Source organism: Nilaparvata lugens, chromosome 2, assembly GCF_014356525.2.
Source record: "Nilaparvata lugens isolate BPH chromosome 2, ASM1435652v1, whole genome shotgun sequence".
NCBI classification, from domain to species: domain Eukaryota; kingdom Metazoa; phylum Arthropoda; class Insecta; order Hemiptera; family Delphacidae; genus Nilaparvata; species Nilaparvata lugens.
In genome coordinates this window covers 31601680-31620642 of record NC_052505.1, presented here as the reverse complement: position 1 = coordinate 31620642, position 18963 = coordinate 31601680, and the positions used below count along the sequence as shown (strand labels likewise).

The 18963-nt window shown below is 32.1% G+C and overlaps 1 protein-coding gene across 1 annotated transcript in view; it reads right to left on the bottom strand.

Annotated features, from left to right (window-relative positions):
- Positions 1–283: 283 nt before the first annotated feature.
- Positions 284–18963, bottom strand: part of LOC111050589 (maternal embryonic leucine zipper kinase) — a 32637-nt gene continuing 13957 nt past the window's right edge. The window contains exons 7-12 of the mRNA XM_039420053.1: positions 16728–16919; positions 15521–15648; positions 11320–11448; positions 10819–10978; positions 9515–9618; positions 284–4041 (exon numbers count right to left, since the gene is read on the bottom strand). Of these exons, the coding sequence (XP_039275987.1) occupies positions 3822–4041; positions 9515–9618; positions 10819–10978; positions 11320–11448; positions 15521–15648; positions 16728–16919 (933 nt within the window). The 3' untranslated portion in view covers positions 284–3821. The remainder of the gene's footprint in view (positions 4042–9514; positions 9619–10818; positions 10979–11319; positions 11449–15520; positions 15649–16727; positions 16920–18963) is intronic.

Below are 18963 nucleotides of genomic sequence, written 5' to 3'. Positions count from 1 at the left end.
AAACAATGATAATAAATGAATGGAATGTTTGAAAGGTCTGGAAGTGTAAATTCTTCAATGTTTCAAGTTTATCACTGTTTCTCATTATCTTAGATACTGCTTGAACTGCTCTATATCCTACAATGACGTCAAATTGTAGAAATGTGATTTCATATGTTTATGATTAGTTACTCCTTGGAATATTATACAAAGTCATATTATGCTGAGGCTGAATTAAACCAGTATATTAGGTCTACAGGTATTAGGTTCAACAGGTACGAATGGTAAAAGAATAAGAAGAAAACTTTTGGAAAAAATGTTATTCAAAATTTGTAATACAAAATGCTTAGATGTAATCTCACAACACTAATAATATGAAAAGTGATAATTGTTTGTCAATAATCAATTCATGTTTCAACAATCACCTTATCTTTCAGGGGTATTTGCGAGAATTGCAATCGTATTGTTAGTTTATGAATTTTAATATCTTCAAAAATATTGGTCAGCCTTTATGTAATAATTGAAAAATGTTATTAGTATATGATAATACGATTGAAAAAGATAATATTACAGCCTAATATTGATAATGCATACAATATAACAGATAGAAAACAACTAAATTGGAACAAATCCATAGTAAGTAATAAGAACTTACTAGAATATATAATATTATAATCAATGTGGGTAGCATAGATGTAAAAATTACATCAGAATTAGATAAATTCAAAATATTAATTGCAAGTAGTGTAGTTTTGGAAGATGTAAATTAAGTACAATGTTTCGAAAAAGCATCAACTGAGATCTGAATAATGAACTCTCTGCACTCTCATCACTTTAAAAATTATCGCATTCAATAGTATTTTATACTAGTTTAAGTTATTCTATATCAAGACATCATTGAAGAAATGTATTATAAGTTTGAATTGCAGAAATGTTGCTTTCTTATAATATAGCGTTGTTTCTAATAGATACATACAAACTTAATGATTCTATTGGCACAATTATTAGTTTCGAACAAAACTTCAACCATCAATTGAATCTTAAAACTACTAAGATAAACTACAATACTCTAAAGCTAGAACAATAATTAAAGCTTTATTGTCAAATTGATGGTCCAGTGTGATATATTGTGGATACAATGTAGATGGTACACACTGTTTGTCAAATTAAAAACTAAAAATACTTAGAAGAGAAGGAATACTCAAGTTCTAGATAGACCTACTAAAAAATGAATGTAATTATTATGTTAGCTAATATGATGTAGGCTGATAAACATAATACTGAAAGTCATAAAGAAACAAGAATTGAATAGGTTGGTTATGTACATTAAAGCAAATTATTGCTAAGAATGGTATGAAATTAAATTAGATATAATGGTAATTTAACAGAGAAAGCCAAGAGAGAATGAAATGAATTAAAGATTAAAATTATAAAATACACAAATGAATTGAAGATACAAAACAAATCACTCAAAAAATTGAATAACAAAAAGTAGAGTTGGTTTAGCAAGTGTGAATAATAATAAACTAAAAAATAAACTTGTTAAGGGGTACAAGCAGAATGTTCCATCAAGCAAAACATTTAATAATTATTTTTCTGCAGCAAAATAACTACTTCAAGGCTTAATGTAGTATACGAAAAAAGGAATGAGAAAGAATAAGTTTATTAAAAATAAACATTATTCCCAAATGCCCTACCCATTATTATGAAATTTTTCAAAGCTTGTACATACAATATCATAGTAATTATGAATGAGAATAAACATAAAAAGAATGAAATTTAAAAAATTAAAATAAACATAACCTGAACAAAAAAAGTATCAAAATTAGATAAGTATTAAAAATTGAAATGAAAAATTATAAGAAAACTATTTCATAAACTATGTAAATCGAATGAAATAAATTGGATTAGTATAAGAAAACTATTAACAGATCAAGTAAGTTAAGTAAAATTAATTCTGTCACCAAAACAAAATATATATCAAAGCTATAAACCCATTACCTATGAGAAATCTATTTACAAAAATACTGAATATACTTGTACATATACGTTACCCAATACACATTTATATCATAATAATAATATGAATTTCTAAGGATGAAGTTACAAGAGGTAATAGAAAATACATACTTGTCAAATTTTTAAATAGAGGTGTATTCTTAACAATTTAAATTTTCACTGTGGATTATTCATTTTGAATCTTCCTTGGTTATAAGCTCCAGTTCAGACACCTTCATCCCATAGCTTTCAAAACATCTTGATATTCTTTGTTGTTCACAAAAATAATCTGAATAAAAAATGCGCAACTTGAGTAAGTCACAGTAAATAACTACTGACGATTTATGTGAGGTATTTTGGATATAAATTAGAGAAGAATAATTCAATCAAGGAATCTATAAACTTCTAATTTCATATTTTCAATTTTATATTTTTCTTTGGAGAATATTCCATTACTATTTTATGATAAAATAAATTCATATTCTGATTGATTGAGAATGAAGTTTTAGAGCAAAGATTCCATAATTTGTAGGATTGACTACGAATTACGGGAGTTGAGTTATGTCAATTACTTAAGTTGTATTGAGTTGAGTTGAATTACTTGAGTTCAGTCAAGTAAACAAAGTTTATAAGAGATCTGTAATTATTAGAAATTACAAACAGCCCAACGATGTTGGAGGTTACAAACTTTTTATAATTCGGATTCAATCAATTTTATGACTGAACTTGATAATCAATGACAATTAATCAAATACTGATTTAATGTAATTTATTCAATCTAAATTTGAGCGATTGAAGAATACATTAAGAACCGAATTTCAAGCCCAATCTTTCAAGTAAAGACTGTACCAGGATTATCATACCGAACAAAAATATCTACAGTATTGGGATTCAATCAAACATAAATTCAGTACAATATTCATCAGTGGTCAAGTTCAAGTTGATACAGGTATTTATGACTTTTACTAATGCTGGGTTGCACTAATATTTAATTAGACCTGAAATCATTGCAGATTAAAATTGACCTCGGATGGTGCAATCCAGAACGAAGTGTACAGAGTCCCTTACTTAACTATCATAACATGAACTTAATGAAATATTCATTTACTGATTAGTTAAAAAATACGTAGCTTATCGAGTAATAAATAATATATTTATTATTTATTAATAAATTGAATCTAATTTCAAGTAATATGATACACCAAAAGCAGAGACTGTACAAAACCTTCAACAATCAAAAAAATTATAAGTATTATAATCGATGAATTACTTTCAAAATAATGATCAATCGATAAAGATCAAACCATCAATATGAGGTTAATCGATTATTACCATTGATTATTATTTATGAACCATCAATCATTGTGGCAGCAATAGCAATACAGCATATAGTCAGTTTCATAATTTACAAATTTTTTTAGATTACCACCGATATAAAGTTATAAATTCCCATCAATATAAGGTTCTATCATTAGATACCATCGATATAACTAATTGATAGATAACCATCGATATAAAGTTATAAATTCCCATCAATATAAGGTTTCATCTTACGGTACAATCGATATAACTATTAATCAATAAATTACCATGCATTTTATCACTGCACTGGCGCTAGTCAAGTTTATAACTATCTAGCAAATTTATTTATAGACTACAAACAATATAAGGATTATTTAATAGATCTCCACCATATTTCAATTGAAAAATCATTATCAATAAAATTATGAACAACTGAACATTCATTGCTCTGGTGCTACATTGCTGTAGGTTGGGACTTACAAAATGTTTTACCTTCGATTAATCGAAAGATCACCATCGATATGATGATTATATAGGATAAATCAGTGCACCGGCGCTACAGTGAGATTAAGAACCTCCTCGCAGATTTTCTTGTAGCACCAGGCGTCACCCTTGAGTCGCTTGCGGCGAATGACGACCAGCGGCGCACTGTTGGCCGAGTCGCCTGCGGGCGAGGGCATCAGACACACCTCCAGCTCGAACGACAACTTGAAGTGGTTCGCCTGTGAGTCATCCTCCTCCACTTTGCCCCGCAATGTGAACCTGACCGTCATCAGAAACGTCTTCATTAGATGCACTTTTATTTCAGAGGTATGCAATGTCCAAAACAGTCTCCAAAGTGAGATTCACTTCAAACCAACTGTCAGCATTGGAGAATTCTATTTATAGCAAATGCGATGGGAAGTTCGATGATAATCTCATCATACCAATATCAGGGAAATATTTATTCATTCATTATTACAAAATAGCTGAACATCAATTAAAATTATATAGAAGAGCATGAACAGGCGAACCCTTTAGTATCCTCTCTCAAATTTAGATTATGAGTTTGAAATAGGGTTAAGTCACTTTTTACTTTCGACTCTACACAACAATTTTCTGTCCAGAAATATGTTTACTTAAAATTTGAAATTTGGAACAATTGAATTAACAATAAAAAGTGAATATCACAGTTTAAAAACCATAACTAACTTTAATATATTTAATAAAAACATTACAATAGCATGACAAAACAATACAAATAATACAATATTTTATGCGCTGGCTTACATTGATTATACATGAGAGGGGCAGGGCAGAGAATTTGACTTCGAATTATAAAAAACACCTGTAAGGTGGTCTTTAGTGTATATGAAGCTCGATGATGGTCGACTTATTGTTGGGGAGGGGGATAAGTTGTAAAAACGCTCGTTCATGAAATCACCTGTCTTGAATAGAATAGAATAGAATGACTGCCTTTACTGCGGTTACAATTCATAGTAAAGCTTCGATTTTTTAAAAATATTATCTACATATTTATCTCAATAAGATCCCCTACACTTTTATGATAAACCGCATAGTTTTTCCGTTGAAAAAAAATATCCGAAAATGTATTATATTGGAATTTCTTTTATTTCTTAGTTAGTAGATTTTCTCAATAAATGTTGTAGGCCGTTTATTTCTAAATCCAATTAAGTTTAGAGGTCGGGACCATAGATGCGGCTGTGGGAGGGGGATAAGTAGCACTGTTACGCTGCGGCGCAGTCCACCGTTATGATTAATGCATATAGCGGTCTACCTATCGCAGCGCTCCTACTAGTCTATGCATTTCAATTAAGTATTTCAGGAATGTTATATAATGCATTTTTGGTCGCTGAACACGATTTTGCAACTCTCAAGCTTCAATAAGCTTGATTCAAGCTTCATTCTTATCATATTCAACTCTCACGCCTCAATAATTGATAATTTTCATTACATTCTACAAAATGGTCAAAATTATAAACTTCATCTCATTATCATAATTATTATTATAATGATCTTGGTTGAAATCCTATTAGTGTTTATCAGTCAATAGAAAATGAATACTTTATGCCGAATTAATAATACGTTCATTTAGTTTAATGATCACTTTTGGAATTGTGAATGTCAAGTAATGGAATAAGTTAAACAAATAATATGCGCCACATAGGACACAGAGTACACAGCAATGGAACATTTTCTTAATATAAATTTTGAGTAGAATTACTCTCGTGTAATAAGGTTAGATATTCAATTGCAAAAAAAATCAATTCCAATCAACTGAGTTATGTAACTTATATATTTACGAATAGGTACTATTCATCTGGTTAAAATATGATTGAATGTCTTGGGGCAATACTTGGATGGAAGTGGAATAGGAAATATATTTGTTGAGTCCGAAATATTATCCCAAATATCAATTTTGTCTTTACTCCAGCTAAATAGACTATTTAAAATCGGTTTGGTCTTGAAAGCAACATGGAATCCATTCCTCTTCAATTCCCTACCTATCTTATCAGATACAATGCCTAAATATGGGATTGTTATCCAAGTCTTCTCCTCACAGTTTGAGCCTACAAAGCTAGAATTGATTGAAATTTGTCTATTAATTTTACTCAATAATCTGTCCACCATACTTTCTTCATACCCATTTGTGACAGCTATCTGTTTAAGTTTAGTGATCTCAATATCAAAATCATGATGGCTCATAGGTATTGTTAGTTCTCTATAGACTATGCTATTAAAAGCAGCAAGTTTGTGAGAAATAGGATGGCAAGAATGAAGAGGAATGATAACATCAGTATGGGTTGGTTTTCTGAAAATAGAAAACTTGTGAAAACCAGTGCTATGATCTATTCTTAAATCTAGAAAATTCAATACACAATCCTGTTCTACCTCTACAGTGAATTTACATATCGAAACCAGTAAACAATTTTATCTTTGAAATAACTATTTTCAATAATTCTACTTTCTAACTTATCCATAAATAATTCAGCTAGGAGTGGTGAGAGGGGTGGCCCCATTGCCAACCCCTCTCTTTGTTCAAAAAATCTATTGTTAAATTTGAAATAATTAAGCTGAGTGCATAACTTCATCAATCCTATCAGTTCTTCTCTGAGTGTATGATCATTGATAGAGGCTTTCATTATTTCCTCAGCTCTTATATTTATCAATATTTTCTCCCACCGGAATGTTAGTGAATAAATTAATAACATCAAATGACACAAGTTTATGAGATGATAGAGCAGGAATATGCTTTATATTGTTGACCAACTCCAATTAATTTTTAATACTAAATTTTGGTTGAAAACCCGTTAATGACCGAAAGGTGCTATTCAGCTTGTGAGCTAATTTAGAGCAGGGGGAATTAACAAAAGATACCACTGGTCTTATAGGAACATCAGTTTTGTGTAATTTAGGTTGTTCGAAAAGTCTAGGTGGATATGGATTCATAACTGTTAGATACTTAGTTTCTTTCTTATTAAATAATTTGGTGGTAGTAGTCAGCTTATTTCTAATCAAGCTATTGATTTTGGTGGTGGGATTGGAGTTAATCTCAATAAAATTGTTATCTGCAATTAAATGGTTTACCTTACTTAGATATTCGTCCTTATCCATACTTACTGTAGTGCATCCTGTATATGAAACTCGATGATGGTCGACAGATTGTTGGGGAAGGGGATAAGTTGTAAAAACGCTCGTTCATGAAATCACCTGTCTTGGATAGAATAGAATAGAATACTGCCTTTACTGCGGTTACTATTCATAGTAAAGCTTCGATTTTTTTAAAATATTATCTACATATCTCAATAAGATCCCCTACACTTTTATGATAAACCGCATAGTTTTTCCGTTGAAAAAATGTATTATATTGGAGTTTGTTTTATTTCTTAAATATTCAATTCGTTAGTAGATTTTCTCAATAAATGTTGTAGGCCGTTTATTTCTGAATCCAATGAAGTTTAGAGGTCGGGACCATAGATGCGGCTGTGGGAGGGGGATAAGTAGCACTGTTACGCTGCGGCGCAGTCCACCGCTATGATTAATGCACATAGCGGTCTACCTATCGCAGCGCTCCTACTAGTCTATGCATTTCAATTATGTATTTCAGGAATGTTATATAATGCATTTTTGGTCGCTGAACACGATTTTGCAACTCTCAAGCTTCAATAATATTGTTCATTCTTATAATATTCAACTCTCACGCCTCAATAATTGATGATTCTTATTACATTGTACAAAATGGTCAAAATTATAAACTTCATCTCATTATCATAATTATTATTATAATGATCTTGGTTGAAATCCTATTAGTGTTTATCAGTCAATAGGAAATGAATACTTTATGCCGAATTAATAATACGTTCATTTAGTTTAATGATCACTTTTGGAATTGTGAATGTCAAGTAATGGAATAAGTTAAACAAATAATATGCGCCACATAGGACACAGAGTACACAGCAATGGAACATTTTCTTAATATAAATTTTGAGTAGAATTACTCTCGTGTAATAAGGTTAGATATTCAATTGCAAAAAAAATCAATTCCAATCAACTGAGTTATGTAACTTATATATTTACGAATAGGTACTATTCATCTGGTTAAAATATGATTGAATGTCTTGGGGCAATACTTGGATGGAAGTGGAATAGGAAATATATTTGTTGAGTCCGAAATATGTGGAGAGAATAAAACCTCAAAATTATTGAGAGGAGCTCAGTATAATAGAGATGAGAGAACTCACAAGCTCATATACGAGGCATTAAGAAGGATTCAATTAAGTATGTTTTAGGATGGGAAGCGTGAGAGTAATAAATGAGCAAACAACATTCACATTCAATCAAACAAACAAGTACAAGAAGGACACCTGAACAGTTCAAAAATGAGAGATTGATATACAGAGTGCGGCAGTGGAATTTCCTTTTTTGAAAGTTGTAATGTTACATTTTTTCTCGATTAAAATCGAATCTTCAATTCGATATTCAAAATATTAATAACAATGATAGCAAATATCAGTGTAATCGATATGCGGACTTAACTTTTCACCGGGGATTTATCAGATAAACTTGTGTTGAACATCCTACTGTAACAGAGTTCTATTTCTGAATTAACAGATAATTCTAAACAACATAAAGGTTAAACAAATTTGAAATAACTTTAAAAATAAAGTTTTATTGAGTATAATAAATGAAATTTGTAGAGTTGTATTCTTTTTTTGTGAGAGCACTCCTGACAGCATTGCAGGCATTATGTTAGCAATTTCTTCCCTGATATTGGTCTTCAAATCTTGTAGGGTTCTTGAACGGTTCACTTAAACAAGGGATTCCAAAAATCCCCATAGAAAAAATCACAAGGGTCCAAATCACGAGATCGGGCTGGCCACTCCAAATCGCTCCTAAGTGAGATGAGGCCCCCTGGAAACTGTTCCCTCAATTGAAGTCACGTTAAGAAAGTTCCTGCACAATTGCCATCTTATATGGATGGAAATGATCATCGTGAAGAATTTGTCTCGCAGAACGATCAGCTAAGCCATCAGCTGACTGAATGGCGTTCACTTTGAAAAAGGAAGTTTTGCTGCCGCACCCGGTAGTATTTTTGAAAAGATTCAGGAGCTATTTGTGGAGTTCAACAAATTTTCAGAATCACAATGTTAAAACGATGAAAATTTAAGATTTTGGGCTAAATATTGTAACATGAACGAAATTATTAAAAATGTGTTCGTGTTGAAAGGTAAGGACTCTGGTTTTTGCACTTGAAAACTGTACAAGAAATGATTCCATACGTTTTTCATTCAATCACTCAAACCATGTTAGGGTGTGTGTGTTATAACTAAAGATATAAGTTTTTTACAACTTACCCCCCTCCCCAACAATCTGTCAACCACCCTGGGACGTGACGACATCGAGTTTCATATACACTAAAGACCCCCTAACCATAATCCGAAAACAGATTTTCTGCCTCTCTCATGTATGCTTAATGTAAGCCAGCACCTGTACTATAGATGGTTTAATGGTAATGATTTTGCCAAATAATGATTATTGAAGATACTAAAGTGAGATCCACTGAGAATTATCTCTCATAATTTATAAATCAATGTTTCCATCCAACCAATGTTGTCATAGGAAGTCTCCAATCTGTCAGTCTCACAATAGATTTCTAATTACTCCAAAACTCGATTATCATTCAACTGCCAGAAACAAAGATTATTTAGATAATAATATTACATTATGGACATACCCTTTAGCATTGCAAACGATTCCTCGACTCTCAAGAGCTTCTTTCAATTTCTCAAATACAGCATCTGGGTCTGACGAGGACGTTGTTGAAATATTGCACATGTTCTGAAAATAAATAAAATTGAGAAATTACAATAATCTGTTCATCGAGAGAAGAGACAACAATAACACAAATATCGATTTTCGGAAAATGTCATGATGGAAAAAATTATAATCATTATTCTAACATTTCGTTATTACAGGTCCGAGTAACTAAATTACAGATGTGTACTGAAGAATTGATCCCTAGTTTTTCGGTGCGGGAGAGGGCAAAGGTTGAAAGAAGCCAACTGCGCTCGCCTGACTTTTGTATTCCTAAACGATATGGCTTGCTGCTGATTGACTCAAAAAGCTGGCAACAACCCAGCTGGTTGTCTGAATGCTGTAGAAGGCGAATATCGGTCCAGTGATCAACTTGTGAGATCGCGATGATAAACCGATTACTCGTATCAGCTGTTGGAATCATATCATATCATATCATCTTATATTGCTGGACTCGTAAATACCAGTTGACAATGAATCACTTACGTGCGGTTTCACTGAGCCCACTGAGACCATGGTCAAACCCGGTACTCTTTACAATATGTGTACTGGAAGATATGGTTCTATGGAGATAGTTACAATAGATAATTTCAGTGTGCACTAGTAAATAGTACCAGGCTTGAAAATGTTCAAATGTAGGCCTATTGTTCGAGGTTGGTGAAACCGGGCAATACTGTCATTATTCAGTAATAATTACCTAATCTTTGAGTATTCCGACTTTGAGTGAAAGAGTTGATCTTGCTGCTCCAAGACCTACTATCATACACGCATTTTTGTTTACATCAACTCTCCCCTCCCAGAACAGTTTATAGACTGAGCTTGTACAGTACAGCGCAAAGCACCGCTTTCCAATCACTTCTCATTCATTCGCAATCAAAATTTATCCAACTCAATCTCCATACTATCTCTTCAAACTGTCAGCATTACTTATAAATAACACCACAGCTTTCCATTCAACCAATGCTGAAAGTCTTGGTTGGAAAGGTTGTTTTTCAGCTATCTTCGAAAATATTCGTGTTAAAACACAATTGATTAGCACTTTTTTCAATAGAGTTTTTGTTTTTGATTTGAAGAGATCTAATAAGTAAGTAATGTCATGTCACTTTTTTGACAATTAAGAACCCACATGAACATGAAGAACTGATTAAAGTATGTACTCACATTGCACTTTACAAGTTCGTTGAATTAATCAATAATTACTTTTTTCATTTTTGTTGAACTCACTTTGACTGTCAGCACAGTAGGTTTGTCGCGTTGGTCAGCTGTAGCTTGTGTTTGCTTGCGTTTGGGCGTCAACACGTTTCTCACTTTGTTGAAGCTCTTCTCAATACTGCCCAGAATTTTTTGGCCGGGTGAAGTGAGGCCTCTTGGTGTGTGCGAAAGCCTGAAATTTCAAGGTGAAAGTTTTTAAATACGATGTGACAAACATGATTTATTGAAAACGGCTTCAAACTTTTACAAACGCTCATTGAAATATAAATTTTCTTACCCTGGAATTATTTAGGGTGGAATGTATCTTGAACTTCAATGAATCATGGATATTTGATGTTTTTAACATTCAAGTTTTCAACTATTAACAAATTTTTACAGCCTCTTGTACTGTATTTTTGAAATAAATATGGTCTGAAAGTCGTAATTAATATTAAGCCTGTATACTTGAATTTATTTTGTAACTTGAAATTCAGTTCACAATAACAAAAATATTTGTTACAATTTTGTACATACCAATCAGGATTGGGAACTTTCTGTTGTGGAGTGGTCGGAACTTCTAAATGTTTCGCTTTTTGGCCAGTCGACATTTTGGCAGGAACTAAAAACATAATCAAACACAAACACATTATAATATTTAGCAATAATTAATCAACTTAATCGTTACAAAAACATTAATTATTTTTCAGGATCATGAGTATTGTTCATAAAAATCCTCATCTAATTCTCACTTGAAATGAAGCCTTACAGACTACAATCAAGGACTCACAACTTGATCCCTGGACCGATTCCACAGCATCAAGAATTAAGATGCTATAGCAATATCATTTGATCAAACAGCTGACTTGTTTTCAGCTATTCAACCAGCCTACAAGCCGTAATTTTATTATTAGGCATACAGCGGTTAGGCATGCGCAGTTAGCTTATTTCAACTTCCGCCCACTCCGCACCTTGGAATCTTCTTATAAGACCAAATCCAATGCTTATGATTTTGCATTTTAATTTTTCAAATAAGTGCAATATTTCTCATTTTTTTAATTTATTGTTTTCTGTGGTACATTAATTTATTCTATTTTTACGTCGAACTCCAAAATGTTTAAATACTAACCTAACTATTCCTGAACCGTTCATTAAGTGGCGAAGCAGTGATGTGCGATTTTATAAATAATATACTTTGGGCGAAATTAACTTATCAAAATTTTGGAGAGAAATGGTGCAGGCTCAGCCTAGATTTTCCTCCTGTCATGATTGTATTATGATTTTAGAGTTTTGTACAATAAATACATCTGTATGCTGCTGTATTTGAATGATATTAAATCTTATTTTTATTTTGATAAGAAATCTTACTTGGGTCAATAATGATAATGAATGGTGGTACTGTCTCGTGGATTTGTGTATAAACTACATAGCTATCAGAATAAATAATATATATAATGTATATTGGACAAACGATTGGAATAAATTATTGAAATGTCTCAAAATAATGAGTAGATAAAATGCGAAGGTTTTCACCTTGAAGAATCTACCTATGGAGAACGAATCCGTTTATGTAAAGTTCTTGCGTGTTTCTGTTGACTGCAAACTGTCATGGGAACCACAAATTAAATATGTTACTTCAAGGTTATCCAGAAAGGTATAAGTTACTTGTTTTTAATTTGATAGACTTTGTCCCAAAGGCATAAGTGAGATCTGCATATTTTGCTTTTTTTTAGAGCATCATCTCGTATGGGTTCTTGCTCTGAGGCAATAGCCCACATGTCCACGATATTTTATTTTAAAAAGAAGCTATAAGGATAATTAAAAAATTCTGAAAGATTGGCTTATTGTAAAACTTATTTACTAAAATGGATATACTAATTGTAATGGAGTGATCCGTGGTCTAGTGGATAGAGTGCTTGCGTAGCAGTATAGAGATCCCGGGTTCAAACCCTCTCAATACCAAAAGTTTTTTAACCAGATCAACCCCGTGTTATCGGATGGGCACGTAAAACTGTCGGTCCCGGCTGAAGTATGACAGTCGTAAGGCCCATTGACGGCTTAAATTATATATTCAGGCGGTGGGACCTTCCCGCAAGGGACTCCCCACCAACAAAAGCCATACGAATTTACTTTATTAACTGTAATAAATGTGTACATTTTTACTGTTCTTTGTATACAAAAAAGGCACTTATCCAATCATCTGCTAAGAAGGAATATACATTCTCACAATACTAAGGGTAACGGATATATTAATACACCTTGCTGTAGGCTGACTAGATCGCAGGATAGCTATGATGCTGTTCAAGTGCACTATAAATTGCCAGAACAGTTGATAGAAGCTCCATTTCAAATATTTAAAAAAAGGCTACACGGTTGGTTGATAAAAAATCTATTTTATACTGTGAAGGAATTCTTTCGATTTCGAAATACCTTCAAGACAAGGTATTCTTAACTAATATTTATTGTATTTACTATCTAGGCTTACTTCTTTTATGTAATATTTTACTTAAATATTATTTTGGCTGATATTTTTTACTTTAACCCTTTATATTTTATACATTGACTAAGTTTCCCAAACTGCATTTTCTGACTTTGTCCATAACGTGATGTTGAACGACAATGAAAATATATTCATTTATTTTATTTAGGGTATTTCAACAAATTGTCATTTTTACAATAAATATACTATTAATCAAAAGATAAATAGGCACAAGAGCATGAAGATATACTATAATTCATAAGAAGGATTTGATATTAATATAATGATAATATAATAATTTTGCATATTTGAAAGAAAGATTCTCCGCAGAGTTTTTGGAGGAGTGCTGTTGGATGTAGTATGGTGCAGAAGAAAGAATCGTGATCTGTACAACATGTAGGCCTATGGTCACACTGATGCGCTGGCTTTTATCCGAGTAGGTAGGCTCAGGTGGGCACGCCATGTTGCAAGAGCTGATGAGTCATTTCCACCAAAAAAGATAATGGCTTACAACATTGAAGGTAGAAGACCTCCTGGTAGACCAAGGTTGAGTTGGATGAATCCAGTTGCCGGAGATGCGATTTCTTGAGGTCAGGAATTGGAGGCGTGCTGCCATGGATAGAGTAGAATGGAGGCAAATGCTAGAGGAGTCCAAGATCCGCATTGGATTGTCGAGCCAATGATGATAATAATATAATAATGTTATTTCTATAAAAGCGAAATGGCACTGATTCATTCACTCACTCACTCATTCATAATCAACAGAACTAAAAATCTACTAGACCAAATACGCTCAAATTTGGCAGGTTTGATCAGTTCCAGAAGATACGCACAAAATCTGCGGTTTTTCATCGTTTTTCTGCATTTTCATAGCTTTTTCAGAAACTGATTTGCAAAAAATGTTCAAATTTGGCACACAGGCTCAGCTGAGGTATAAACATGTTGTATTGGAAGGGTTTTGAAATAACGCCAAAGTTAGGCGGTTCTACTGCGTTTCCTAGTGTTTTTTCAGCGTTTTCTCACATTTTTCAAGAACTAATTGAAAGGCAATGTTCAAATTTGGTATACAGGCTCAGCGGAGGTATAAAAATGTTGTATTGAAAGGGTTTTGAAATAAATCCCAAGTTTTCCGGCGATTTTTAAGTGTTTCCTTGCGTTTTCAAGGCCTTATCAAGAAATAATAATTGAGAGATCTTGTTCCAATTCAATACAGAATTTCAGCAAGGGTCGAGAAATTTTTTCTTGAGAGGACAACCAAAGATACGCCCAAAATAAGCGTTCCCTGGCGCTTTCACATCTTTTCCTAAAACTAATCAACAAAGAATGTTCAAATTTGGTAAACAGGTTCTCATCTCAGGTGTTCAAATGATGTTGTATTGGAAGGGCTTTGATATAACGCCAAAACATACGCCCAAAATCTGCACTTTTTAGTTTTTTTTCAGAAATAACTGAGTATTTATTAATTTTAATAAAAATAATGATGACTTTTCAACCCATCACTACATAATTCGAATAGAACTGGTGATTGAATCCAGCCTGAAAGTCTCTTTTGACGGAAAGAAGTAAGCTTAAATGGAAAATGCAGGCGAGCGAAGCGATCCTATTTGTGGAAGATCCAGCTGGGGGTACAGGGGGTGAAGCCCCGTGACTAGACGGATATGAGCGAAGCGAGCCTGCCGGCTAGTAGAATATAATTGAAAAAACAATTCATGATAATTTAAGACGATAAAATATGTTTAAACAATTCATCAGAGAATGTAAGTAACAATATTAAATATTATTGGTCTTATCTAGAGACTATTCAAAAACATTTCATTCTCCATAATGATCAATTAAAAGACTATTTTAAGATTCTGGATTCTCATCCACCATTCCAAGATGGATGAGAAAAATTTATTAATAATAATAATAATTGAAAACAATATTCAAGTTTATTGAGTCAACGTCGGCTCATATCTGGGAACATATTCAAAGACATTGACATTTTTCCTCAACTACATAATTAATCAAAAGCATGAAGAAGTGAATAACCGTTTTATTTTGGAGTTGAAATTGGACAGTGTAAAAGGAATCAATCTACAACATACAATAAAGCAAAATCATGCTATTAAACATGTTACAATATTGTAGATTGACATCAATGTTTTTGTATTGGTTGCGATGTTTATCAATGTCATTGTAAACATGTTGTTTTTAAAGATGAGTTATTGAAAAAAATTTAAACAATTTCTTACAATGTATACGTGATGAATATTTTACAAAGGAAGCTGTAAATATGATAAATATTTACTGTAGATAGAAATTGAATATTTAACAATATTATTACCAACTGTCCGTGCCTTCTCTTCGTTCCTTCTATTTTCTTCAAGTAGTCTTCTATCAGTTACCTGTAAAAGAAAGTAACTTTACAAAACGAAAGTGACTTGGGGGTTCTAACTCGAATATTTTTTTTGTAAACACCCTTTGTGTGGTACATAATTTTAATTTTTAATTTTACATACTTTTCAATATGAGAAAGATGACATCAATAAAAATATTCTATGATACTTTTATCGAAAATGGCAGCTGATTGAACTTTATCAATGATTTCTTTAAAAACTAAAAATTCAAACAGCCGCCATTTTGGATAGAAGTAACGTAGAACATTTTTATTGATGTCAGCTTTTTTGGTTTAGAAAGACCTTGAAAATGATGTACCACACAATGGGTGTTAACATTTAAAATGTTTGAGTTACACCCCGTCATTTCCTTAAAAACTAAAACTTCAATCAGCCGCCATTTTGGATACAAGTATCGTAGAACATTTTTATTAATACCATCTTTCTTGTTTTAAGAAGGCCTTTAAAATGATGTACCACACAATGGGTGTTTACATTTAAAATATTCTAGTTACAACCCCTAAGTCAACCCCTACGGAGGGGTTGAAATTCAGTTGTACGTCAAAAGGTAGAGTATTTTACCAATAACTTATCCTGAAAGTTACAGTATTACATCTACAACAGTCTCCATTTTATTGAAGGGTTCCCATACATATGACTCACTTTGTATATAAAAAAGTGGAGTAAGTTGAAACAGTGCTTTTTCAATTATGGAGAAGTTTCATAACATCAGTCAATATTCAACAAATTGAATTGATTTGGAGAAAAAAGATTATTAATAAAAGTTTCTTATAAAAGTAGTAAAATAATAGATTGATTAGATGTCATGAAAATGTGAAGAAAAATATATTCATTTATTTATTTAATCATTTACTAATACAAATACAAACTATATGCTTCAGATTATAAAGTTTTGAAGATTCCCTATTCCGTTCGGTTGTCTGCCTTTTCCAAAATACATTGCATGAATTGACAAGTTTCTCTTTGGAGAAACAAATTACTTACATAAGCTTGTTCATTTTTTTAATAAAATATTCTGCTAAGCTCGATCAATTTTTCTGGTTTTTGATAACAAAATGTTTACTCACACAGAAGCGAGGCAAAGCAACTCTGGCAGCCAACTTGATCGGCAGTCCTTGTTTCTTTCGCATGAGTAGAATGAGATAGGTGGCGGTGTCGTGGTCGTAGTTCATCTCACTCACTTTGCCCCACATGTCGTCACAGTCGACTCCCTGCTGATCGGCCATCAGCTTTACACACTCGTCATCCCGCTCGTCGAACTGCAAATTAATTTAACATTCAAATTCAAATTAATTTCCTTAAAGTAGGTACAAACATTTAACTATACAATACAAATGCAATTCAAATGAAGAACATTCCTTACTAAAAAATAATAAATTGAACAATAATAGAATTAATACTTCTATTCCTAACTAGTAAGAGTTATAATGCACAATCAAACTGACTGGATTGGGGATTATCATTACATTATTATGCAACACTTCAAATAGCACAAGCTTGGTGGAAATCTACTGGCATAAGTGAGAACTTGTCCGACAGTAGGAGTAGCGCTCCAATACTAAGAGAGGAGAAAATGAATAAAGAATGAAAATAAAATAAATGCTGTACTCGAGGATTTCTAAAGATGCATAATTCTAATCATACGGATCCTTCAACAATATGTAAAAAAGATATTTTGCAAGAGACCTTCAAAATGGAAGCTATATTATTTTGATATCAAAATAATTATTAATAAAAGTTTCTTATAGAATTTTTAAAATAATAGAATCAAAATAATATTCTTGGATTATCCAGTTTTTTATATTCAATGTAATATACTTCGTTATTATTTGTTGATTTATGAGATCGTTTGGGATGCAATTTATTATTCTTGGTGCAATATAAATCAGTTGTTTTCGAATTAACGTAAGTTTTGAAACATAGCATTCAAATTTATATTCATTATATCTTGTTTTATGTGTTTCGCTATTGATCTTTTTAAAGTTGTTATATCTATTGAAATATTTAAGGATGTTAAGCACATACAGTTGGCGGATAGTCATGACTTTCAGATCACTGAATGCACTCATTGAAGGGTGAAATATTGACATGAATTAATTAACTAATTGATTATTTTTTAATAATTTGAGAAAATTGAAAGATTGAATTTCAACCTTCTTTAACCTCAAAATTGATCCAGCAATCAGTTTTGAGGTTAATTAAAATATGTGTAACGCTAGTTCGCCTCCATGGTGCACATTGGTTAACGCTGAATGGACTAGCAAATGATGGCGGTCAGACAAACTTATGTTGTCCTAACCAAAAACTACAGAGCACCTCAAAAAAATTGGAAATATACAGTGTATATGTAGCCATTTGAGACTCATGAGCTTTATATGGATTGTGTATCTGCCATACGCTAAATAAATGAATTGAAAAATACATGAAAACGGAATTGAATGATGTACAAATAGATCTAATGAGAAATAGAAATTAATGTAACAGCAACAATAAACACACACTAGTTATACAGAATTGAGCACTGAGGTATGAATTAAAATGGATTTATTAAGACATCATTTAACAACAAAATTGTCATTTCAATCTGTGGCTTAGATGTTACCATCACAAATAACAAGAACAGAGAAATTCAAAAATAGATTATGAACAAAAAATATCATTTATTAAATAGTATCCCAAAGCCGTTCCACTCCTAAATTTTGCTGGATATAATAATATGTTCCAAAAAAGTATATGTTTTCAACTTGTATTATATCAATACTGTGTCTTTCAGTCACAGTCTCCAGTCGAGTGAACTTTAAAACTCCAAGTCCCGAACTATACACACCCGAAACGTTATTTTTTATGGTAATGATACTGGATACTGGATATATCATATTCAATATTAATTAATATTGAAATAAATTATGATTATCGTTATGAAATTTTATGAAATTCGAGTAGCTTTCAATTTATTAATTTATTAACTTATTTGTACACTGAAGCATACACAAATCATTGAATGAATGGGAAAGGATGATAGGCTCATACCATAACTGTTCCTTACCCAATTTTTTATTTAAAATGAGGTTATGCTTCATCAAGAGACTACTTGCAATCTCGTAATGGATAGTGAAATAGATGAGTATCAAGAAATCAATTTTAGATCAGTATTGGCCCATATGAATAAAACCAGAGCAAATGCTCATGAGCAAGAGCATGGAGCATAAGGTTTTGCTCATGAGCAAAAGGTAGAAGCAATAGCATTTGCTCATTTTTATATGCTTTACCTTATACTCTTACCTTATCCTCCTGAACTCTGGA